General features: G+C 44.7%; 1 protein-coding gene across 1 annotated transcript in view; it reads right to left on the reverse strand.

Annotated features, from left to right (window-relative positions):
• Window positions 1-473: 473 nt before the first annotated feature.
• The window catches only part of CPE (carboxypeptidase E), a 106,247-nt gene continuing 86,484 nt past the window's right edge, over window positions 474-20,236 (reverse strand). The window contains exons 6-9 of the mRNA XM_074993066.1: window positions 10,686-10,825; window positions 9,068-9,167; window positions 6,842-6,960; window positions 474-4,059 (exon numbers count right to left, since the gene is read on the reverse strand). Of these exons, the coding sequence (XP_074849167.1) occupies window positions 3,961-4,059; window positions 6,842-6,960; window positions 9,068-9,167; window positions 10,686-10,825 (458 nt within the window). The 3' untranslated portion in view covers window positions 474-3,960. The remainder of the gene's footprint in view (window positions 4,060-6,841; window positions 6,961-9,067; window positions 9,168-10,685; window positions 10,826-20,236) is intronic.

Raw genomic sequence — 20,236 nt, forward strand, 5'->3', positions numbered from 1 at the left:
TGAAGGACACCCAGTGCAGTTACTACAACTCTCTGAATCACTGGTAGCAAAGAGAAACAGCAATGCTGATACTCCTGCAATTTTGTGGCGTCTTTCTTAAAGCCTTTGGTCCTGAAGGTTTAGGATTATGTGAGAGCCTCCATTTTCATTTTTTATTAAAATTTCTGGGCTTCATTGTCATGTAGAAATAGCTTGAAAACATGAACCAACTACACCACAGAGGCTTAGAAATCAAGAGGTAAAGAAAAACAAACCAAAATGTTTTTTAATCTCCTGACTTTAAATTCATGATTTTTGATTAATGGGTTTGGCAATACTGAAATAGTGAGCGTGTTGATGGCTGGACATTTATCAGTTGCAGTGTTGTTAACCATAGTATCTGCCATTCTAAACATAGGGATTCCCAGAAATACTGCAGTAGGGTAAACATCTGAAAAATGGCACACATTCTGGTTCCTTTCAGTGTTCAAGAAATGTAAACGGGGTGGAAATTGGCCATAGGATGTACTCATACATTTTGCATTTTACTGTGTATTTATTGTACAGTAGTACAGCATGTGCCTTTTTCAACCAAAGAACGCTGCATTACATAACACACTTTTAATTTTCCACTGCAATATACACAATCCTACAGCACAGATCTGTTCACTTAGAGAAGCTACATAAACTATTTATTGACAGCCCTCGTTATGCTGTCCTTAAGCATTTTTGCTTACAATAAAAACAATGGCAGTGGTTCTGGTGCTGTAGTGTTTAATTACTTTAGCCTGGTTCAGTACAACCAATGACAAGCAGACATCTGAAGTAAAACAGTGATAGTTTAGGGGACATTACATTTCATTTACAAATGCATAAAACAATAGACTCAATAATGGCATGCATTGAGTACAAGCAAGGCTTAGAAATACATGATGAGGTTCAGTTTGATATAATGTCTGCACTACAACACAGAATTTCCTATGCAGAAAAATTGGCTACATGGTAGGAGTCGCACCATAAAACAGCACCTTGTGGCTTAACATTATGCTGTTCTATTTTGTATTTTGTACAACTGTACACTTGCCTTATTACATTAATTTACAGGCTGAAAACAACTCTGTAGGTGTTTGCCAAATCCCAGCCCTTCTTTGTTTTAATTCACGCTTTTTTTTTTATCTTGCCCAGCACATCTGAAAACTACATCAATAATTCCATACATATAAATCATAAAGACTAGTAGGACAGTATTTAATATCTCGACATTTAATCTATTATGTAACTGGTGTCTGTATCCTGTCCTTTTTATACGCATTGGGGTCAGAAATAGAGGCTACATTTTTTTAAAATCAAACCATCATGTCTTTTTGTGTGTGTGACAAAGGTTCTTTAGCATGACTGAGATACAGTTACAACATTCAGGCTACATCTACATTGCATTTCCCTTCCGGAGGAGGAATGCAAATAAGGGAGATAAAATGCAAATGAAGTGCTAATTTACAAATTTCATGCTTCATTTGCATAATCTCATGTGATTGCATTTCTCGAACAGGCTTTTCTGCAAACAAAAACAGCCATGTACACAAGGTTCCTTCAGAAAAAACCCGTTTTCAAAAGAAACTTTCTTCTTGAAACAAAAGAGAAAGAAGGATTCTTTCGAAAAAAATTTTTTTCCCTCAGAGAGCCCAGTCTACATAGCTATTTTCGTTTTTGGAAAATTCTCATCCAGAAACATGATCATGTGAGGTTATGCAAATGAATCACAAGATTTGTAAATCAGTGCTTCATTTGCATTTTTGATCTCCCCCATTTGCTTTCCTCTCCCAAAAGGGGAATGCAGTGTAGACTTAGCCTCACTGAATTACAGCTTTATCCATCGTTACAAGACTTACTTGAAGAATTCCTTTGCGATTTGTAGTTCAGAGTCTAATGTTTTACTGTAGCACTGCTCTACATCTGACACAGTCAATTATGATTCAATAGGAATCAGGTTATTCATTTTAATACGCTTCATTGAAGGAAAATAGGTAGTATCCTGGGCTTACTGTTTTAACAATTAGAGCTATGTTTGTTTAAGGAATGCAAGAATTCAAGGACCCAATTTGCTGTGAATGTCAAGTTAGAATCTAAAGCAGATCCAATGAGGTCTCCCGCCTAAACACATGAAGTAACTGGTACTTTTCACTTCGACTTCAATGGGAGCGAGACCAGTGATCTAACTTTGAGCCCTGCAACCCCCACTGACTGAAAATACAAGCCAAAAAAACTACAGATTTATTTGATGGAGGATGATACAATATTCTATTTCTTCTGTTCCACTGCTTGTTTCAAAAATAGCCAGACAATTGATCCTAGATTAAATGGCACACAGCACTAAACTCTAAACTTTCAATCACATACTAGCTCGCATAAAGTGGCATAGCTCAGCTGATTGCAATGTAGCCATGTCAAATTTCAACAACTAAGCATCTGGTAATCTAGTTCTATATTATGATTTTTTAAACATTCGTTGTTCATGGACTTAATAATGCAAAAAACTGGTTCAGACAATTAAAAATAAATTGGAGGTCCAAAAAGTTCTGGAACTTGAAATGTATATTTTTTAAAAAAAATATTTGGTAAAATTTTAGCATATATATTTCACTTTTACCAGTGATGTTTCTCCTAGATTTGGATCAGATCAGCAACAGAACACACCAGAGTTTCAAACAACACTCAGAACATTAATCACTATTAAGAATGCCTGTCATTAGTAGATTTCCAACCCATTTCGTAAATTGAAGTGGTTCAGGTAGCTTTGGGTGAACCCCAGAACTTTTGGCCAATCATCCAAACCACACTAAAACCTTTTGCAGTTCTTTCATAACTAGTATTTATCTAGTATTTACCAGCTGAAAAACTCAACATTTTCCTCACAGGAACACTTCACAAGCACAAGAAGCATATTAACAAAATGCACATGTGGCAGCATTACTTCTTTTGCCATTCAGAATTTTAGTGATTGACCAAAACCCCAAAATCAAACATGGAGTATCAGTAACAGATTAAGGCTATGTCTAGATTGCCGAGAATTGTTGGCAAAAGATACGTACATTGAGCAACGCAGTTGGGTATCTCCTGCTGACAGTTCTCTTGGGAGAGGCTTTCCCAACATTTGGCTCAGCCACACGGGGCCAAATGTCGGTAAAACCCCTGTGCCGAGACATCCTTATCTTCCTCGTTCCACAAGGGAGAAGGGATATAGGGAGAATGCTCCAGAAGCAGCAGACTTGTAGCACGAGACCTCTGGGCTCCCAACAGAAGCCTGAAGTTTAGACAGCCTAAGCGATAGTTTGATTATCCCTGCTTAATACTATTGGGCCTTCTTCAGTAAAAATGCTTATACATGTTCCTTCCATGTCATGAAAACGAAGTTATAAGTATATGTTTCTAATTTGTTTATATAGCTTCCACGAACAACAACAAAGAGAATTTTATACTGGATTTTAATTTCTGTAAAAACATTTCTTACAACATCAAACTGTTTTTATATACCTTTGCAACAACATTCATTATAACTCGACACAGAACATTTTCTGCTCATATATATTGCCAGACACTTCTGGCAGTAGCTGAAATGGATCAAGAATTATGGGTGTTTTTAAATCTAAAGATAAGCTACACATTCTGGACTCACAAATTACACATATAAGATTGTATTTCCACTTAGGCTGCTGAGACATTTACTCATTTTTTGTTATTGTCTAGGTAGGAGAGGGAATTTGCTATAACAGTATGAAATAAAAATGAATCATTTTTATATGGCTAGCTAATAGCCTACCAGTATTTTTTTAAGTAGTGCTGGTACTAATCAAAAGATTACTGAAAAAAATCAATGTTAAATATTGTGAACTGCACAAGATCTAAAAAATAGGATCTGTCCACAGCACATTATACGAAGTCAACACACAATAGATTAAAAAGCTGTAAATGCAAAGATTCCACTTAAAAATTCAAAGTTTCTGACATCATCTTCCACCACTCCATCAGCTCTTCTTTTTCCTCCTCTTTTCTTTCGGACAATGACTCCAGCTCAAAATCAACCTAGGTCAGGAAACAATCCAAAAAGGTGATTTTTTAAACATCTGCTGCAGAGAATGTAGGGCTGAGAAGGGAAGTTTGGATTAATTAAATGAAAGGAATTTTAGGAGAACAAATATTTATTGGGATTGGAAGGGATGTTCCCTCATTTTTGGCTGAGTTTTTCAAAAGACTCTAGAGGAGTTAGGTGCCCAACGTCCACTGAAATCCAATGACAGTTGGGTACCTATCTCCTTTAACCCACCATGATCCGAATTTCCACTGTGGCTTTGTCCACCACCTATGAATGCAGGGAGAAAAACATCCCAGGTCAGAATTCAAGCAGTTGTCCACTGCATAAAAACAACACAAATACTACCTCGCTGACTCTCTACTGATTGTCTACCAGTAATAATTTTAAAGAGAGGCACTGGTTTAAAATCTTTGCTGGTTCATCTTCTATGGAGTGACATCCAGGACAGCTTTGTCCCACTTCACTTTTTAAGGAGGAAATTTATGTCTGTGCAAAGGATCAAACAAAACCCATGCTCTATTTATGTCCCACTGACGTCCTACTTTATAGAACCCTACCACGGTGCATTTTGGTCAAAATTCATGGTGCATTTGTTCAATTTCATGATCATAGGAGTTTGAAAATAGTAAATTTCATGGTTTTAGCTATTTAAATCTGAACTTTATGGTGTTTTAATTGCAGGGGTACTAAGCTAGAAAGGAGCTGGGGTGGTCACAAGGTTGCTATGGGTGGGGGTGATACTGCTATCCTCAAGGCCATTCCTTGGGTTGTGTCAGGCCCAGGACACAGCCCAATCTGCCCCAGGCTCTACCTCCAACCTGTTTATTTCCACACCACGCGCTACCTTCCCAACCCCTCCCAGGAATGATGCAACCCAGTGGTTTACTGGGAGGACAGGCTGTCCCAAAGGGGGCATGGAGCCTGGGGCAACCCCCTCCCAGTTCCTGAGGTACAAGGCCTGGGGCAACCACCTCAGTGGCAGGGCCTGCCCCCACCTGCCCCTTCCCCAAGCCCTGCCCCTGCTCTGCCCCCTTTCCCACTCCCCTGAACAATGTGGCCTGGGGGATTATGGGGGCCTGGTGAGGCAGGAGCAGGTGTCCCCCTCCCCACTCCCACATTCCCTAAGTGGGCAGTAGGCGCCAGCGTGGCCCAACAGCCTGCTCCAACCTGCCCCACTGTCCTCTCCCTGCCTGCTGCACCCTGCTTCTCTGCAGCTGTGGGAAGTGGAGCACCCTGGGCTTGAGGCTCTCTGCTTCCTGATGCCACTGAGAAGGCATGGGCAGGGGACCAGGAGGGCAGTGCAGAACAGCTTGTCATGCAGCTCCAGCCCCCACCAGCCATCTGGTGAGTGCTGGGGGAGGACTCCTGCTGCTGCTGCACCAGCCCCTATAATCCTTTGGGTCCTTTCCACCAATAGGACGGTTGGACAACTGTCACATGGCCCCCAAAAGTGCAGAGACTGGGGCAGCTGCCCTACTTCATCCTAAGGACCAGATGCCTCTGCCAGGGTCCTAGCTCCAGCAACTAGAGTTGCCCCCATCGCCAGGCACTCACTGTGGCAGGAGGACGTAGAGTGACCTGGCCCTAGACCACTCTGTCCCCCTGCAGGAGTGGAGTCGGCAGCAGCCAGGTCACTACTTCCTGTGGCCACTGCACTGATGAGAAGTAACCTCGCTGTGAGACGGTGCAGCAGAGCAGGCTGGGGCGCGCGCACTGCTTCTCTGACCCCTGTTGCCAGCAATCTCCCAGGCTGCCCTGGGCCCTGTGGGCCTGCCCCCGACTGTCCTATGGATAGGATGGCTCTGGCTATCTTTACTTCTGTGCTGCTGCAGGCAGTGGCACTGCCTTCAGAGGTAGGTGGCCAGAGAGTTGTGGCTGCTGGATGGCTCTAAAGGCAGAGCTGCTACCAGCAGCAGCACAGAAATAAGGATGGTATGATATCGCCACCCTTTCCTCTGTGAGGTTGCCTGCAGATATGAGCCTTCAGTCAGCAGCTGCCATGCTTTGGAGGCACAGCTCTGAAGGCAGAAGTGCAACTTCTGCGCTACTATCAGTGGGGCACTGCCTTCACAGCTGGGCACCTGGCTCTGCGGTCGGCCAACTCTGAAGGCAGCACAGAAGTTAGGGTGGCAATGCCACAATGCCTCCTAAAATAATTTCTGTGACCTACCTGAAACTTCCTTTTGGGTCAGTGCTGCCAATTTGAGAAACTGTCATCTTCCCCATACAACTGGGTAAAAGCACACAAAAGATCAGATTTCATGGTCTGTGACACATTTCTCATGGCCATGAATTTGGTAGGGCCCTATGTATTTGGCACTTACATGGTGTGAGTATTCCTGTGCAGGCCCTCTGCAGAGAGGTGAAGAAGATTTTCATCTTGAGTGATTTGAGTGCCATTTGAGTGATTGAGTGCCAGTTTGGACAACAGAAAATCAAATCTAAATAAAAATGCTAAGGCCTACCTGTCTATCGCTGTGTGTAATTTTTACCCATTTATGTGTCTCCTGATTACTGATAACACCACTAGCAAAAGAAACAAGACCCTTCCAAATAACACCATGGTTGTTTGGTGGAAGCCAAGCAGTCTGGCTGGATTGCTAGCCCATTTTCTAAGGTTTAGGTATAGTTAGTTCGGGATGAAAAGCAATTAGTTTTCTTTCGACTTCAGATTTTTTTTTTTTTTATAAACACACATATTATATAAAGGACCATATTCCATTATTCTTTTTTCATAAGGAAACCCAAACCTACCAATGAAGGAATACTTACCCCAATGGCAGGGCTAAAGGGAACAGCCACTTTTTTAGTTATTGCTAGATAGCCTGGTGCTGAGGCTGTGAGTTTGTAGTTTCCAGGAGCAAGCAATCTCCAGTAATCACCATCCTTGGCTGAAAATAAAGAAAGATTAAATTTGAAGAAAAGAAACAAATTACTTCTGGCCAAAAAAGATGGGCTGTAAATGCAGTTACCATTGCAGTTAATAATAAATGAAAGGAGAGACCAGGTTACATATGCAATATTTCTTTAAAATGAAGGAAAAACAAAATAAAAACATAATCGCAACGGTGCACATAGGGACTGACCTTCTGTTCCATTACACCAGTTTTATACCAATGGGTGGACAATGAAGCCCGCTGTGCATTGTCTTTAGTGTAATATTTCATCAGCATTTACAAGTCACTTTGCAGAGAATTTGCTATCCCTGCATACTGCGCAGAATATACCTTCACACTTTTGGAACACCACTCAGAAATGCCACTTTAAGTCACTGTCATTACTTGTTTCACTCCTTTCCTAAATGCTGAGTAATTCTGTGACTACCCCAGTGTTTTTAAAAAAATCAAAAACTTCTGTGTATAGACAGCAGTGTTGTTTAATTGTTCCAAGTACCACTGACCATGTCAGCACAATCACAGCTGGAGGAAGTCCAAATAAGAAAGCCTCAATTTAAAGACTATTAGCTTCAGGATGTATCAACTGAAGTGCCCCAATATTTTTAAAAAAAGAGATTCCATATAAAATTATGATCTATTATATTATCTGGCATTTTAGCCAGGCTGTATTTAAAGACATACACAAAAGAGCAGAATTAAGGTTGACCATCCACCTTTCACCTTTGAGAATTCCTGACTTTTGACCACTTATTTTGTAACCTTGGGATATTGCATTGCTGCTATGGGATGATGGCTGTAAGCAGTCAGCCGCCGTGGAAGTGTGAGGTGCAGAATCATACATCTCAGTCTCCCAACGCCACACAAGAGAACACAGATGGGATACTGACCTTTCAAATGGAGGACAAATCCTCTCCCCTTGCCCTTTCTTTCCACCTTTCAATACCTATGCAGCTCACTTACTGGTCTTTGCCTTTCATTTCTCCTCCCCTGTTTTATGTACACTGAAAGGGCCCTGACTCTTCTAGTTGGTGGCACTGCTGCCCTCTTCGTCTGTAACATGTGGACACATCACAAAGAGAATTGCCACAGTGTGTGGCAACCGCATGCCCTACTCTGCACTAGAGTAGTAGAATTCATTGCCAGGCAAATTACAATAGCACACAATAGTCCACAAAATATGGGAAACACATTTATTTAACTAGCACCTTTCACAAACAAAAATGACGAACTATGGATGAAAAGGTAACATGCCACAAACTGTCAACACAAAATTACTTCTGAATCTATTTCTGTGGTAAGATTCAGCAACAAAAACAAAGTGCAACGCTACTACCCATCAGGAGATGAGAGTGTGCGCCATCAACTGTGATCTTATCTGGGCAGAAAGCAGTTATCCAAATGGGAATATGGCAAGGAGATTAGGAGTGAATGCTCCTAATCCTGAAAAAAAAACCAGGCTCTTTAATAATCACAAGGAATTTGGGCCCAAGTTTTAGCTTTTATCCTAGACATGGTACTTCTCCTCAAGAACATAGTTCCAAAGTGACTTGGGGTTTGTCCAGACTGGTATCACTGAAATGTTTGCAGCTCCATCCAACAAATCCAAACTAGTTTTAATCTTTGTGGCTCAGGTGCCAGAGCCGTGAAGCCACAGCAGCTAGCTTGGGGATGTCAGCCTGAGCTGCAGTCACCTCCCCGATTACAGTCTTGACATATTCTCTGAGAGAAAAGTGTCACCTACTGAGCCACCAATAAAACTACATATAGCATGTGTGACTAGGACTTAAAATACTGGCTCACTGGATCAGAGCAGTGACTTATTTGGTCCAGACCAGTCTCCAATAGCAGCCACAATCACCTCCTTCAAAGAAAGGTGCTAGAAATTCTGCAGATGGCAGATATGGAACATCCAACCTGCCCACTTGGAAAACTGCTTTCTAACCCCAACATATCTCTCCTCTAAATACTGATGCAGCCTGAACACACTTAGCTAATAATATTTGATTAGATCTGAGATGATAGGACTCGATATTGCATGCTACAGAGGCACAGTAGTACATGCTTGCACTCCTCATTACATAATCACCGATGTGACACCCACCTGATGTAACATCATGGTTTATTCCCTCCACAGAAATGGTAGCATTTGCAATCGGATTTCCCTGAAGGTCTCTAACAAACCCCTTCACTCCCCGATGTATCTGAAAAAGCCAGAGATACATGGGAAATTTCACGTGTTCTCAAAAGGCAGCTATTTTCATCAGTAAAATAGCTGAGACGCCTTTGCTACATGCTGAAAATAAAAAAGGATAATTTCTAAACCTCACGATAGAATATTACACAGTGACTAAGCCAACAGCTCGACAGCTGTTGATATGACTACTTTGTTTTTGCTACAAACATGCAGCATACCATGAGGGGAAATATGTACGTCCTTGAATCCTTTTGTTACTGGGTATTCACAGGCTCCATAAAAGGTGTTGGGAGGCAGCCTGAGGCACATCTTTCACATAGGCTATTAAGTTGTTTGCTCAAATATAAGAATTCAGGATGTGATCCCCCAAAGCATTAAGAACTCAATGTAAGAAGTGAGCAGATTCAATTCCCCATAGAATCAGCTCCTTTACATGAGGCACTCAGCCCCTGGGAGCACTGAGCCAACGGGATCTAATCCTGCGTCTATTATAGTTACTTGTACAGTTCTCATTAATGTCAGTGGAGTATAAACCCTCATTTGAAGACTTCACCCCATGTCCATTTGTGGCCATTTTGTTCTGCAATACCAATTGGACTGTGGCTCTAAAACCAGCATCACCAGCCAGTATCGGGCATTTAGCTGGCATAGCTGCTACTAGGTGCAGTAGGTACAAGAAGGAATAGGGTGTGCAGCTGAGGCTTTTCTACTGTCTGCTGATCTTCAGCTGTCATTTAGGCATCACTAGCTGATATAATTTAGACAAGAGCATACTTTAGACTTCTCTAATTGAGGTCAAGGGATTAGCTCATAGCAGAGGAGAGAAGAAAGGCCGGATGTGTACCTTCTACTGGGTAACAATCCACAATCCTCAGGCACAGCTGACAATCTAGCCAGTAAGTATCATGTAGGAAAGTCCAGAAGATGGGTAAAACCCTTTACCAGCTGATGGCAAATGAACTTCAGTGATCTAGCCAGCAATGTTACAGAAGCAGGCAATTTAAAGTGTTGTGGTATTCCTTGTCCAACCTTATTTTCAATGATTTTTTTTTTGGAAATTAACCAGTGTGCAAAGAATGTGAACCTTGTTTTAAAGACAGTTAACAGAGAGTTTTATAGCAAAAAGGTGAAATTCTACATTGGACTATACTGCCTCTTCATCCCACATAAAACTAACAGGCCAAACTCAGTGATTTATTCATTGCAAATATTTGATCTGGCAAACTTTGACATATTTTCTCAAATAAATTATTCAAGAATAAATGTGTGCCATTCTTCAACAGCTGTACTAACGGGTTATTTTTCTCATGTCAGAATCACAAGCATATACTTGTTAACTGCAGCACATCTACCAAATATCAGATCTAGATCCACATGGATTTTAATTTTTAACAACCTGTTAGTTCTGGATTTACCCCAGAGATGTGTGCCAAGTAAGCATAGCTATGGTATATAATCAGAATAACACAGATGGCAGTTTCTATTTAGTTATATTACTATACAGAAAACTACTTTGACCATTTACCTGCTCAAGATAATTGATAAGTGAGTTCTTGTTGTCCTCCCAGTAGCTCTTCAGAGTTTCCTCTGGTGGGAATTTTTCACAGCTGAGCTCCACTGTGATTTCAAAGCAGTTGCTGCTAAGGTAATTGAAGTCCTGCATACCTGCAATACCAGCAGAGAGAAACATGGACACTTTGCATTGCTGTGTGAACTGACATAGCGTCCAGTGTAGGAAGTGGAGTGCTCAGCAAGGAAGGACTTATACAGTGTTGTGAGGAATTAGGAGAAAACTGCATTACACAGAATGTACCAGATTCTTTTCTCACATTGGTATAAATCTAGAGCACTGGTTCTCAACCTGAAGCCCGTGGGCTGTTTGCAGCTCAACTAGCAAAGAGCTACAAAGCTATGTGACAGCCTCTGGGCCATACAGGTGATGTATGTACACATCTCTCTCTCTCTCTCTCTCTCTCGTGTGGATGTGGCCTACATTACAGGGAGCTGCACGCATGGCTCACAATGAAAAACAGATTGAGAAGAACTGATCTAGAATAATTCCATTGATGTTAAACCAGAATAAGAGAGAGGTGAATCAGGCCCAATATACTGTTTCTTAGAGAAGAAAAAAGGGAGTTCACTGCAAATGCTCATTTCACAGAAAACACTGACTTCTTGGCAGTCTTGAATGCACGTAATGATTGTACCAAATCTGACAGAGCATCTGGCCTGCATACTCCTATGGGACATTTGGCATGGAAAGACTGTTTTTTTTTTCATTTGTAGGAACTAAAAACAATATCCAGGTGTAGTTCAATTACTTCCAGATGAAAAAAAGAAACGGATGGCTATGTGCACTGCAAACCTGTGAATGACAGCTAATGACAAAGCAAATAAATCACATAAATACTCTGAAAGAGGTAGTCATTAGGGCTGCTCAAACTTTTGTTTTTCAGCACAGAATTGTTTTTCAGCACAAAATTTTTAAGGTCTTCTTTCCATGGAAAATATTTGCAATGATTTTCTGCAAAAAAATCATTCACACACACCCCTAATGCAATGGTCATCTGGAGTAGGAGAACAGGAGTCCTGCAATTTCCAATCAGATATAGCATTTTTTTTATTTCTCTTCTTCCCACTCAGCAGCACAGTAAAAGACATGGGAACTAGACATGAATGAAGTAAATGAAAAACATTGCTAATGCAACTTTAACTGGGAGAACTTAAAGATACACAACAGTATTTTTGGTTAGCTATTCCTTTAAATGTTCATCTGCCTGGCCTCAATGAGTCTACTGGATTAGTTTCTGTAATACCCATTATCATTCCTCTGCACCACTCAGGCAGCACAAAGGGGAATGAAAAACAGCCATGTTACCCAATGGGTAGTGATCAACAGCTCTATGTCTGGTTGTTGGCTGGTATCAAGTGGACTACCCCAAGGGTCGGTTTTGGGGCCACTTATGTTCAAGGTCTTTATTAATGACCTGGGTGAGGGGATGGATTGTACCCTCAGCAAATGTGTGGATGACATTAAACTAGGAAGAAAGGTACGTTGGAGGGTAGGGATAGCGTCCAGGGAGACCTAGATAAATTGGAGGATTGGGCCAAAAGGAATCCAGTGAAGTGCAGAGTCCTGCATTTAGGACAGAGGAATCCCAAGCATGGCAACAGGCTGGGAACTGACTGGCTTAGCAGCACTTCTGCAGAAAAGAACCTAGAGCAGGGGTGTCCAACCTGTTCTTAATTGGGGACCAGATGACAATGTTTTACATGTTCCAAGGGCCGAACACAAAATAGCCCAAAATCTCCTCCCCCAGCAGCCTCAAACCACCCACAACCTTAAACCCCTCACAGCTCCAAACTGCCCCTCACCCATCCCAGGTTTAAACCCTGCCCCCCACACACACAACACCAAACCAAACCCCCCCGCCCCGAAGCCCAAAGATTAACTTGCCCAGGAGCTAGGCATGCTGCCATCCCCTGCCAGCTCCCAGGCTTCTTCTGCCTTGGGGCTGCTGGGGTTAACCGACTGGGTCCCAGGACTGCCAGAAGTCTTCTGGCCCCTGCAGAGCTCTGCTTCCTGGGCCTGGGGTGGCCAGCAGAGCTCTGCTCCCCAGAGGAGTTCCCTGTGCCCCAGGGCCACCAGCATTGCTCAATGTCCCAACAGAACCCCGGCATCGCCACCACAGCCCTGTACTCTGACAGAGTCCAGAGCTGCTGCTAGTGCCATGAATGCCAGGGCCAATATCAGAGCCCTGCATGCCAGGGCTACCACCAGAGCATAATCCGTTCTGTGCAGCAGGGCAGTGGGAACTGCCCCTGCCATGCTGTTTGCAAGCTGGAGGTGAATTGGTGGCCATGTGGCTCGGAGCTGCCCAGCTGCCATTTAGAAATGGCACCACTGCTGGCACAGTGGGACAGATGAAAAGGCTCCAAGGGCCAGATTCTGGCCTGCGGGCCACATGTTGGACACCCCTGACTAGAGATTACAATGGATGAGAAGCTTGTGCCCTTGTGGCCAAGAAGGCTAACAGCATACTGGGATGCATTAGTAGAAGCATTGCCAGCAGATCTAGGGAAGTGATTAGTCCCCTCTATTCAGCACTGATGAGTCCATATCTGGAGTATTTAGTCCATTTCTGGGCCCCCCTGCACTATTGCAGAAAGGATGTGGATGCAATGGACAGAATCCATTGGAGGGTAATAAAAATGATTAAAGGGCTGGAGCGTGTGTCTTAAAAGGAGTGGCTGAAGGATGTGGATGAATTTAGTCTACAGAAGAGGAAAGTGAGGGGGATCTGAAAGCAGCCTTCAACAATCTGAAAGTGGGGGCGGTTCCAAAGCAGATGGAAAGAGGCTGTTCTCAGTGGTGACAGATGACAGAACAAGGAGCAATGGTCTGAAGTTGGGGAAGGGAAGAAGGTCCACGCAGTGCTGAGGGTTGGCTGCCCTTTGCCTGAGGTCCCTCCCCTTCCAGGGACACAGAGCCACCCCTCCCCCGGTCAACACACACTTTGTCTGGGGGTCCACAGAAGATGTCAGCCCCCTTGATCATGCCTATTTTATAGATGGGGAATTGATCCAGAGAGATACCAAATGACTTGCCAACTTCACACACAATAACTGGCACAACCAGGAACTGAACCAAGTTCTCTGCAGTTCCAGCCAAGTATCTTACTCAGGTACACATCTTTTTAATTACTTCTTTTTCAACAAACTGCCTCTATCATTCCATCCCATTGTCTTTCACTGTAGCTGACTGATCACTCTAACCCCCTTCCACCCTCCCCATCTCACAGAGAGACACCTAAAAAAATTAAAAATAAAAATTCTTGAGATTCTGTTTATGTAACTGAAACTCGGAAAGGAAATTACCTCTTCTATGCCAACTGTTCTGGACCACTCCAGCCTCTGGGCACTACCTGTCACCCCCTGAAGAGAGGAGATTTTAGGAGACTCTTTACACTGGGTTCAGAATTTACCTTTTACTCTGATGCAGTAGTCACATTGTACATTAATGGCAGGCGTTAATCACTGGGAATGGCATTCTGATGTTTTGCAAATGTTAGATCATCACCTAAAGCTTTGATTCACATCCCTCATTGCTGGTATAGAGTGGGGATTTTCTAGGGAATCCAGGAAGTTGAACATTCCTTTGTTCTTGTAGTTAATAGAGTTACACAGGGTTTATATTAAAATAAATGAGTTTAGAATCCGGACAAAGCAAACTGTCTTCCGTTTTGCAATATAAATATTATGTCAGGGGCCAAATCCTCAGAGCTGATGAGTATCTGCAGCTCCTACGTACCTCTGTGTTACTAGTTAGTATAATACTCTATTAGTACATGGTAATAGCATATGAAAATGAAGTACGTCATATCATTCATTCTTTGGATGGTACAAACTAAGCTTTGGGGGTCATATGCTGAGTCTAAACCTAAAAGAAAGTGTCCTCAGCATTGATTCAGCAATAGGCAATGAGAAATGTGATTTACGTCGGCAATGATCTGGTAAAGTTCCAGGCACAACTTACAGCATACCTCAGAATAAAATAAAGAGATACTTATACAATAGGCTGATTACAGAGCAAGTTAAGCTGCTTTAAGATGCTATTTTCATGCTGATGCAAGAATCTAATTAGCCCACAGAGCTACTTGGAATACTGTGTTGAACATATTACAGAGCTAAACTGTAATGACTGAATAACTACCATTACAGGCTTACGCTTGTGACTGATTTGATCTTTTGGTCTTGTCCATGTTATGTGTAGATATTACATGCATAAAATCTACTTTAAGAGAACATTACTAACATGGAAAGTCAAGCACAAAAATTCAAGAAATTCCAGAACTAAGGTCCCCTCTATAACCTTAATTCAGGCCCCTTATGATACAGTCACATTTTTTCCTCCGAATCTTTCCTTCATTCAGTACCCCAGAAATGAACCAAGATTATGTGGTGAAGGACATTTCTGTGAGGGAACCCAGACTCTTCCTAACTCGCCCACTATTTTCATTGTTCATAAAGGTGACCATCCATCCCGTTTTCACTGGGACTGTCTCGTATTTTAAGCAGTTATTCCACCTTTTGTTTAACAAAAATCTAATTGTCCCATATATTCACCCCACTGCTGAGCTGCCCTTTCCCCAATTAGAGCAGCTGCAGATAAAATCAACCAGGAGCTGGGCGGACAGCATGTGCAGCAATTACTGACCAGACAGTATAGGCAGCAGCAGGAGAGGGTGCCAGAGGCCCTGACATTGGGGTAAGGCAGGGCATGTAAGGAAGTAGGGTAATGCGTTTTGTACCCGACTGATTTTAAGCAGGACCTGGTGCCCCAGCAGTGCTGGGGAGCCCCTCTGTGGGGCAGCTTCCCCTGCAGCCAGGGAGATCCCTGCAGGGGTGTAGCCCAATCCCCACTGCAAGACAGCCTCCCACGTAACACTTCCCCCCACACACGCAGGGCAGCCGCCCCTGCAGCCAGGGAGCTCTCCCACTGGGGGGCAGCACCATGGACAGTGCCCCAAGGCACACAGCAGCCACCCTCTGCAGCCAGGAGGCCCCCATCCCCAGCAGGACAGCAGCCCCATAGCTGATGCCCTGAAGTGGAGGGCAGCGGAGGAGGTTTCCCCATGGGGCATCGCCCCGAGGGATGGGGCAGCCCAGGAGCTCCCCTGCAGGGCAGCAGCCCCATTCCTGGCACCTGAGGGGTGGGGCAGCTGGAATCCGCAGTTGTTCTCTGCAGCCAGGGATCACCAGCACTCCCCTACCCCCGCAGGGTGGCAGCCTACACAGGGCAGCCACCGCTGGAGCCAGGGAGCATTCCTGCAGCATTCCCAGGGCCCAACAGTGTGGGGCAGCTGCTGAAACCCCCAGCTTCTGCAGGGCAATGCCCCCTGCAACTGGGGAGCTCTCCTGTGGGGCACCAACCCTTTCGGCACTCTGTGGCATGGGGCAGCCAGGGAGCTCCACTTGCTTGGCAGCCACAGCCAGGGAGCTGTCCTCCCCAGAGTGTCCTGTACTTGGCATAGGGAAATATGATCCCCCTGTTCACCATCAAATCTCAGTCTCCCTCCATCTACTGGCTTCTAGTCGGCATCCCCCATTTCCTTCCAGTTCTAGTTTCCTTGCCCAGGCAGTCCCCTCTCTCTCTCTTGCTTCTGGTTCCTAGTTCTAATATTCTTGACCAGCAAGTCAGACAGTCTTCCCCTACCTCAACTCCATTCACATTTCCTGCTCCCTCTCACCCGGCACACCCCACCAGATTCCAGTTCCAGTCTTCTCACCCCCAGCTCCTTCCTCCAACCTGCTTTGCAACCTCGTAAAATGTAGCTGTTGCTCCTTCCACATTCAAATCAGGCAGCTTCCTCTCCTATCCTCCCTGAACCCAGTTGTGGGGACGTGTTACCTACTCTGAGTGCAGGTACCTGCACCCAGCCAGGATCACAGTAGCACATAGCCGCAATTGCAAAGAAAGTGCTGCTCAATCCCAGGATCCAGCATGTCCAATATAGATGGAATCCTTTGAAAGCTGCAGGTGGGCTGCCTTGGCACTGCAGACCCTGGAATGGCCAAGGAGCTGGGTGGGCAAGCAGCTGCAAAAATAGTCAGGTTTCCATTAGAAAGCTGCCTGGTTCCAGAGGGACTTCACCAAACGTGAACCATCTCCACCAAACATTTCAATGAATTGACAAATCCTGACCAAAGGTTTTCACTAGAATTTTTCCAAGCAGCTCAAGCTTCCACTGAGTTAGATGGTGACAGTGCGGGCAGAATCGCGGGTGATGAAACCCCCCGCTGACCCCGCACGAGCAATCCGTTCGGATCCTCACAGGGCCTCAGACGAGGGCACAGAGGAGCCGGCAGAAAGCCCACCCAAGGGCCGCTCCGCTCCTCCGCAGACCAACCCCACCCACCTCCGGCAGGGGGCTTAAGACGTAACGCCAGAGACCGGGGAAGAAGCTGACCACTGGCAGGGTAGGAACTGGCAAGGGATTGCTTGTGACGAGGGTAAAGCACGAAGAGGACGGTTATGATAAACGACAATTATATTTATTAACGCTAACGATAATTAACAGGTCAACAATATAATAATTAAACTACTACTTTATAACTACCACTCTATATGCTATCTTATTTACCTACGTTTTAACTTACAATGAGTATAGTTAAGGGTCCCATTGATGAAGCCACTTTGAGACTTCCCTTGCTAAATACAAGGACAAAAAGTTTAATGAGCCCTTTTGCCTTCTCCGAGCAACAAGGGGGGTTTTTAATTTGCCCCCCTCAATTACCCTGGGTAACTGGGTAGGTTACCCTATTGGATACCTCGCGGTCCAGCCGAACAAGGCTCCTTTCCCACTGGCTTATTCAGTGGGGCTTGGAGAAAAAGGGGAAAAGGAGAGAAGTAGGAAAAAAGAGGTAAAAGGGAATATAACTATGGGGATTTAACTTAACAAGTTTAACCATGGGCTTTGTTAAACAAATGTGCGGTCCAGATAATGGTTTTTTGTTAGATTTAAGCTCACGAAGCCCGGTTTAAAAGTCAGAAAGTTAGTATTCCGGGATGTGGGGTTTTACGTGTCCGTGTGGTCCGTTGGTCGAGTCCAGTAGTCACGTCCGGTGGTGGAAGGCTGAGGCGGTGACAGCGAGGGCGGTGGTGCTGTGTGAGTCGCAGACCTTGAGCCTCAGTTGGAATGGGCGCAGTACCCCACCCTATTGATGGGGCCAGTTTGTCCCACTCCACGTCCGCTCTCAGCCTGTTGTTGGCGGCGAGATCGAAGGTGCCGCAGTGATTTATGTGGCAGACCCTGGGTGCTAAGGGGTGGGGGCGCAGTATCCCACCCTAAAGGTGGGACCAGTTCGACCCTCACCTAAATTTACCTCAGGGTTATCTGCCTAAGCTCTTTTAGAGAGGGTTATTTCAAGAGTGATTTCAAGCAAAATGCCTCAGCAGAGCGGACTCTGCTGGGCGGCTGCAGAACTGCAGGCTCTGGAGACAGGAGCTCTTCGCAAATCAGGAGCTCTTTACAAAGTCTTCTGAAGCAGCTGGCAGGCTGGACGAATGGGAATGGACTGACCCCCGAGCGCTGCGGGGCGCCGCCTTATATTTCCTGCACTCATGAATATTTATTATTACATTAGCATACGAAAGTTCTGAGGGGCCTGTTTTCAATCAGGTCCCTCTCCAGGAGCTGCCTTACCTCTAAACAATGAGGGCCCTGGATTTTGAAATTCATGATTTGAAACGCTGGTGAGTTCAGGTTACCGGTAAAACCAACCGACACAGAGTGACCGTTACTGGGCTGCTAACTGGCAGCCTATGTACCTTTTAGAGTCTGCCTGCCCCTGTGATGATATTAATGGCCGAAGGCTTGTATCCCCTGGCCCACGGGGACGATTATGCCCAAGGGATGAAAAATCCCTGACAGATGGGAGCATTGTCTAAGCAAAGAACTGAGATTAAAAACTGAAGTCTACTTCGTGCCGTGAGAGCTACAAGAGGAAGTATTTCCTTTCCCTACCCAGTTCAATGACACAATGTCCCATGTCTTCTCCTAGACCCTGCAGAGAGCTCTGCATAGTCTGGAGATATGGAAGAGGCAAGAAGTGAGAGAGGTACAGGAATCTAAAGCCCTGACTGAGCTCCCAGAAACTAATGGCAAAACTTCCATTGTCTACAGAGATAAGAATCAGGCCCTAAACACCTCCTGGGAGGCTCTGTGCACCTTACAAGATTGGGCCCCCAGTGAATAGCAATCAGCAGACTGCCATCCCCTAGCAGGTATCTTTCTTTTCTCTCTGAGGTCCTCAGTAAAGATAAATTACACCAGATTTTGTCATGGTGTGACTGTGTTTCGTGGGCATGTTTTCACTGCGTATGTGTAAAACCCCGATATTTCAATTTTTTATACAATGGTTATTTTATAACATATAGGCCGTGTCTACACTAGCCAAAAACTTCGAAATGGCCATGCAAATGGCCATTTTGAAGTTGACTAATGAAGCGCTGAAATACATATTCAGTGCCTCATTAGCATGCAGGCGGCCGCAGCACTTTGAAATTGACGCAGCTCGTCCAGACGGGGCTCCTTTTTGAAAGGACCCCGGCTACTTCGAAGTCCCCTTATTCCTATGAGCAAATAGGCGAGCTGTGTCAATTTCAAAGTGTCGCGGCCACCCGCATGTTAATGAGGCACTGAATATGTATTTCAGCGCTTCATTAATAAACTTCGAAATGTCCCTTTGCATGGTCATTTCGAAGTTTTTGGCTAGTGTAGACATAGCCTTATTCTCTGAATTATCTGTAACAAATCTATTTGATGTGTTATGCTGGAGATAAAACAGTTTTTATGCCTTTTTGTGGAAAACGCAAATAATTTGAATTGCCCCCTAACTGTAGAAAATGGCTTCACCACAGTTGTCTGAGAACTGAATTGTTTAAACGTTCTGAGTGCTGGGTCTGGAGGGTGAAAAAGAACAAATATTTTAATGGGTGTCATGGTCAGCTCCCCTGTTCATTGGGGGCATGTTCTGAGTTTAGCACATAAAGGCTACGTCTACACGTGCACGCGACATCGAAATAGTCTATTTCGATGAATAACGTCTACACATCCTCCAGGGCTGGCAACGTCGACGTTCAACTTCGACGTTGGGCAGCACCACATCGAAATAGGCGCTGTGAGGGAACGTCTACACGCCAAAGTAGCACACATCGAAATAAGGGTGCCAGGAACAGCTGCAGACAGGGTCACAGGGCAGACTCAACAGCAAGCCGCTCCCTTAAAGGGCCCCTCCCAGACACACTTGCACTAAACAACACAAGATACACAGAGCCGACAAGTGGTGGCAGACCCTGTGCATGCAGCGTGGATCCCCAGCTGCCGCAGCAGCAGCCAGAAGCCCTGGGCTAAGGGCTGCTGCACACGATGACCACAGAGCCCCACAGGGGCTGGAGAGAGAGCGTCTCTCAACCCCTCAGCTGATGGCCGCCATGGCGGACCCCGCTATTTCGATGGTGCGGGACGCAGATCGTCTACACGTGCCCTACTTCGACGTTCAACTTCGAAGTAG

Source organism: Carettochelys insculpta, chromosome 4 (assembly GCF_033958435.1).
Source record: "Carettochelys insculpta isolate YL-2023 chromosome 4, ASM3395843v1, whole genome shotgun sequence".
Classification (NCBI taxonomy): domain Eukaryota; kingdom Metazoa; phylum Chordata; order Testudines; family Carettochelyidae; genus Carettochelys; species Carettochelys insculpta.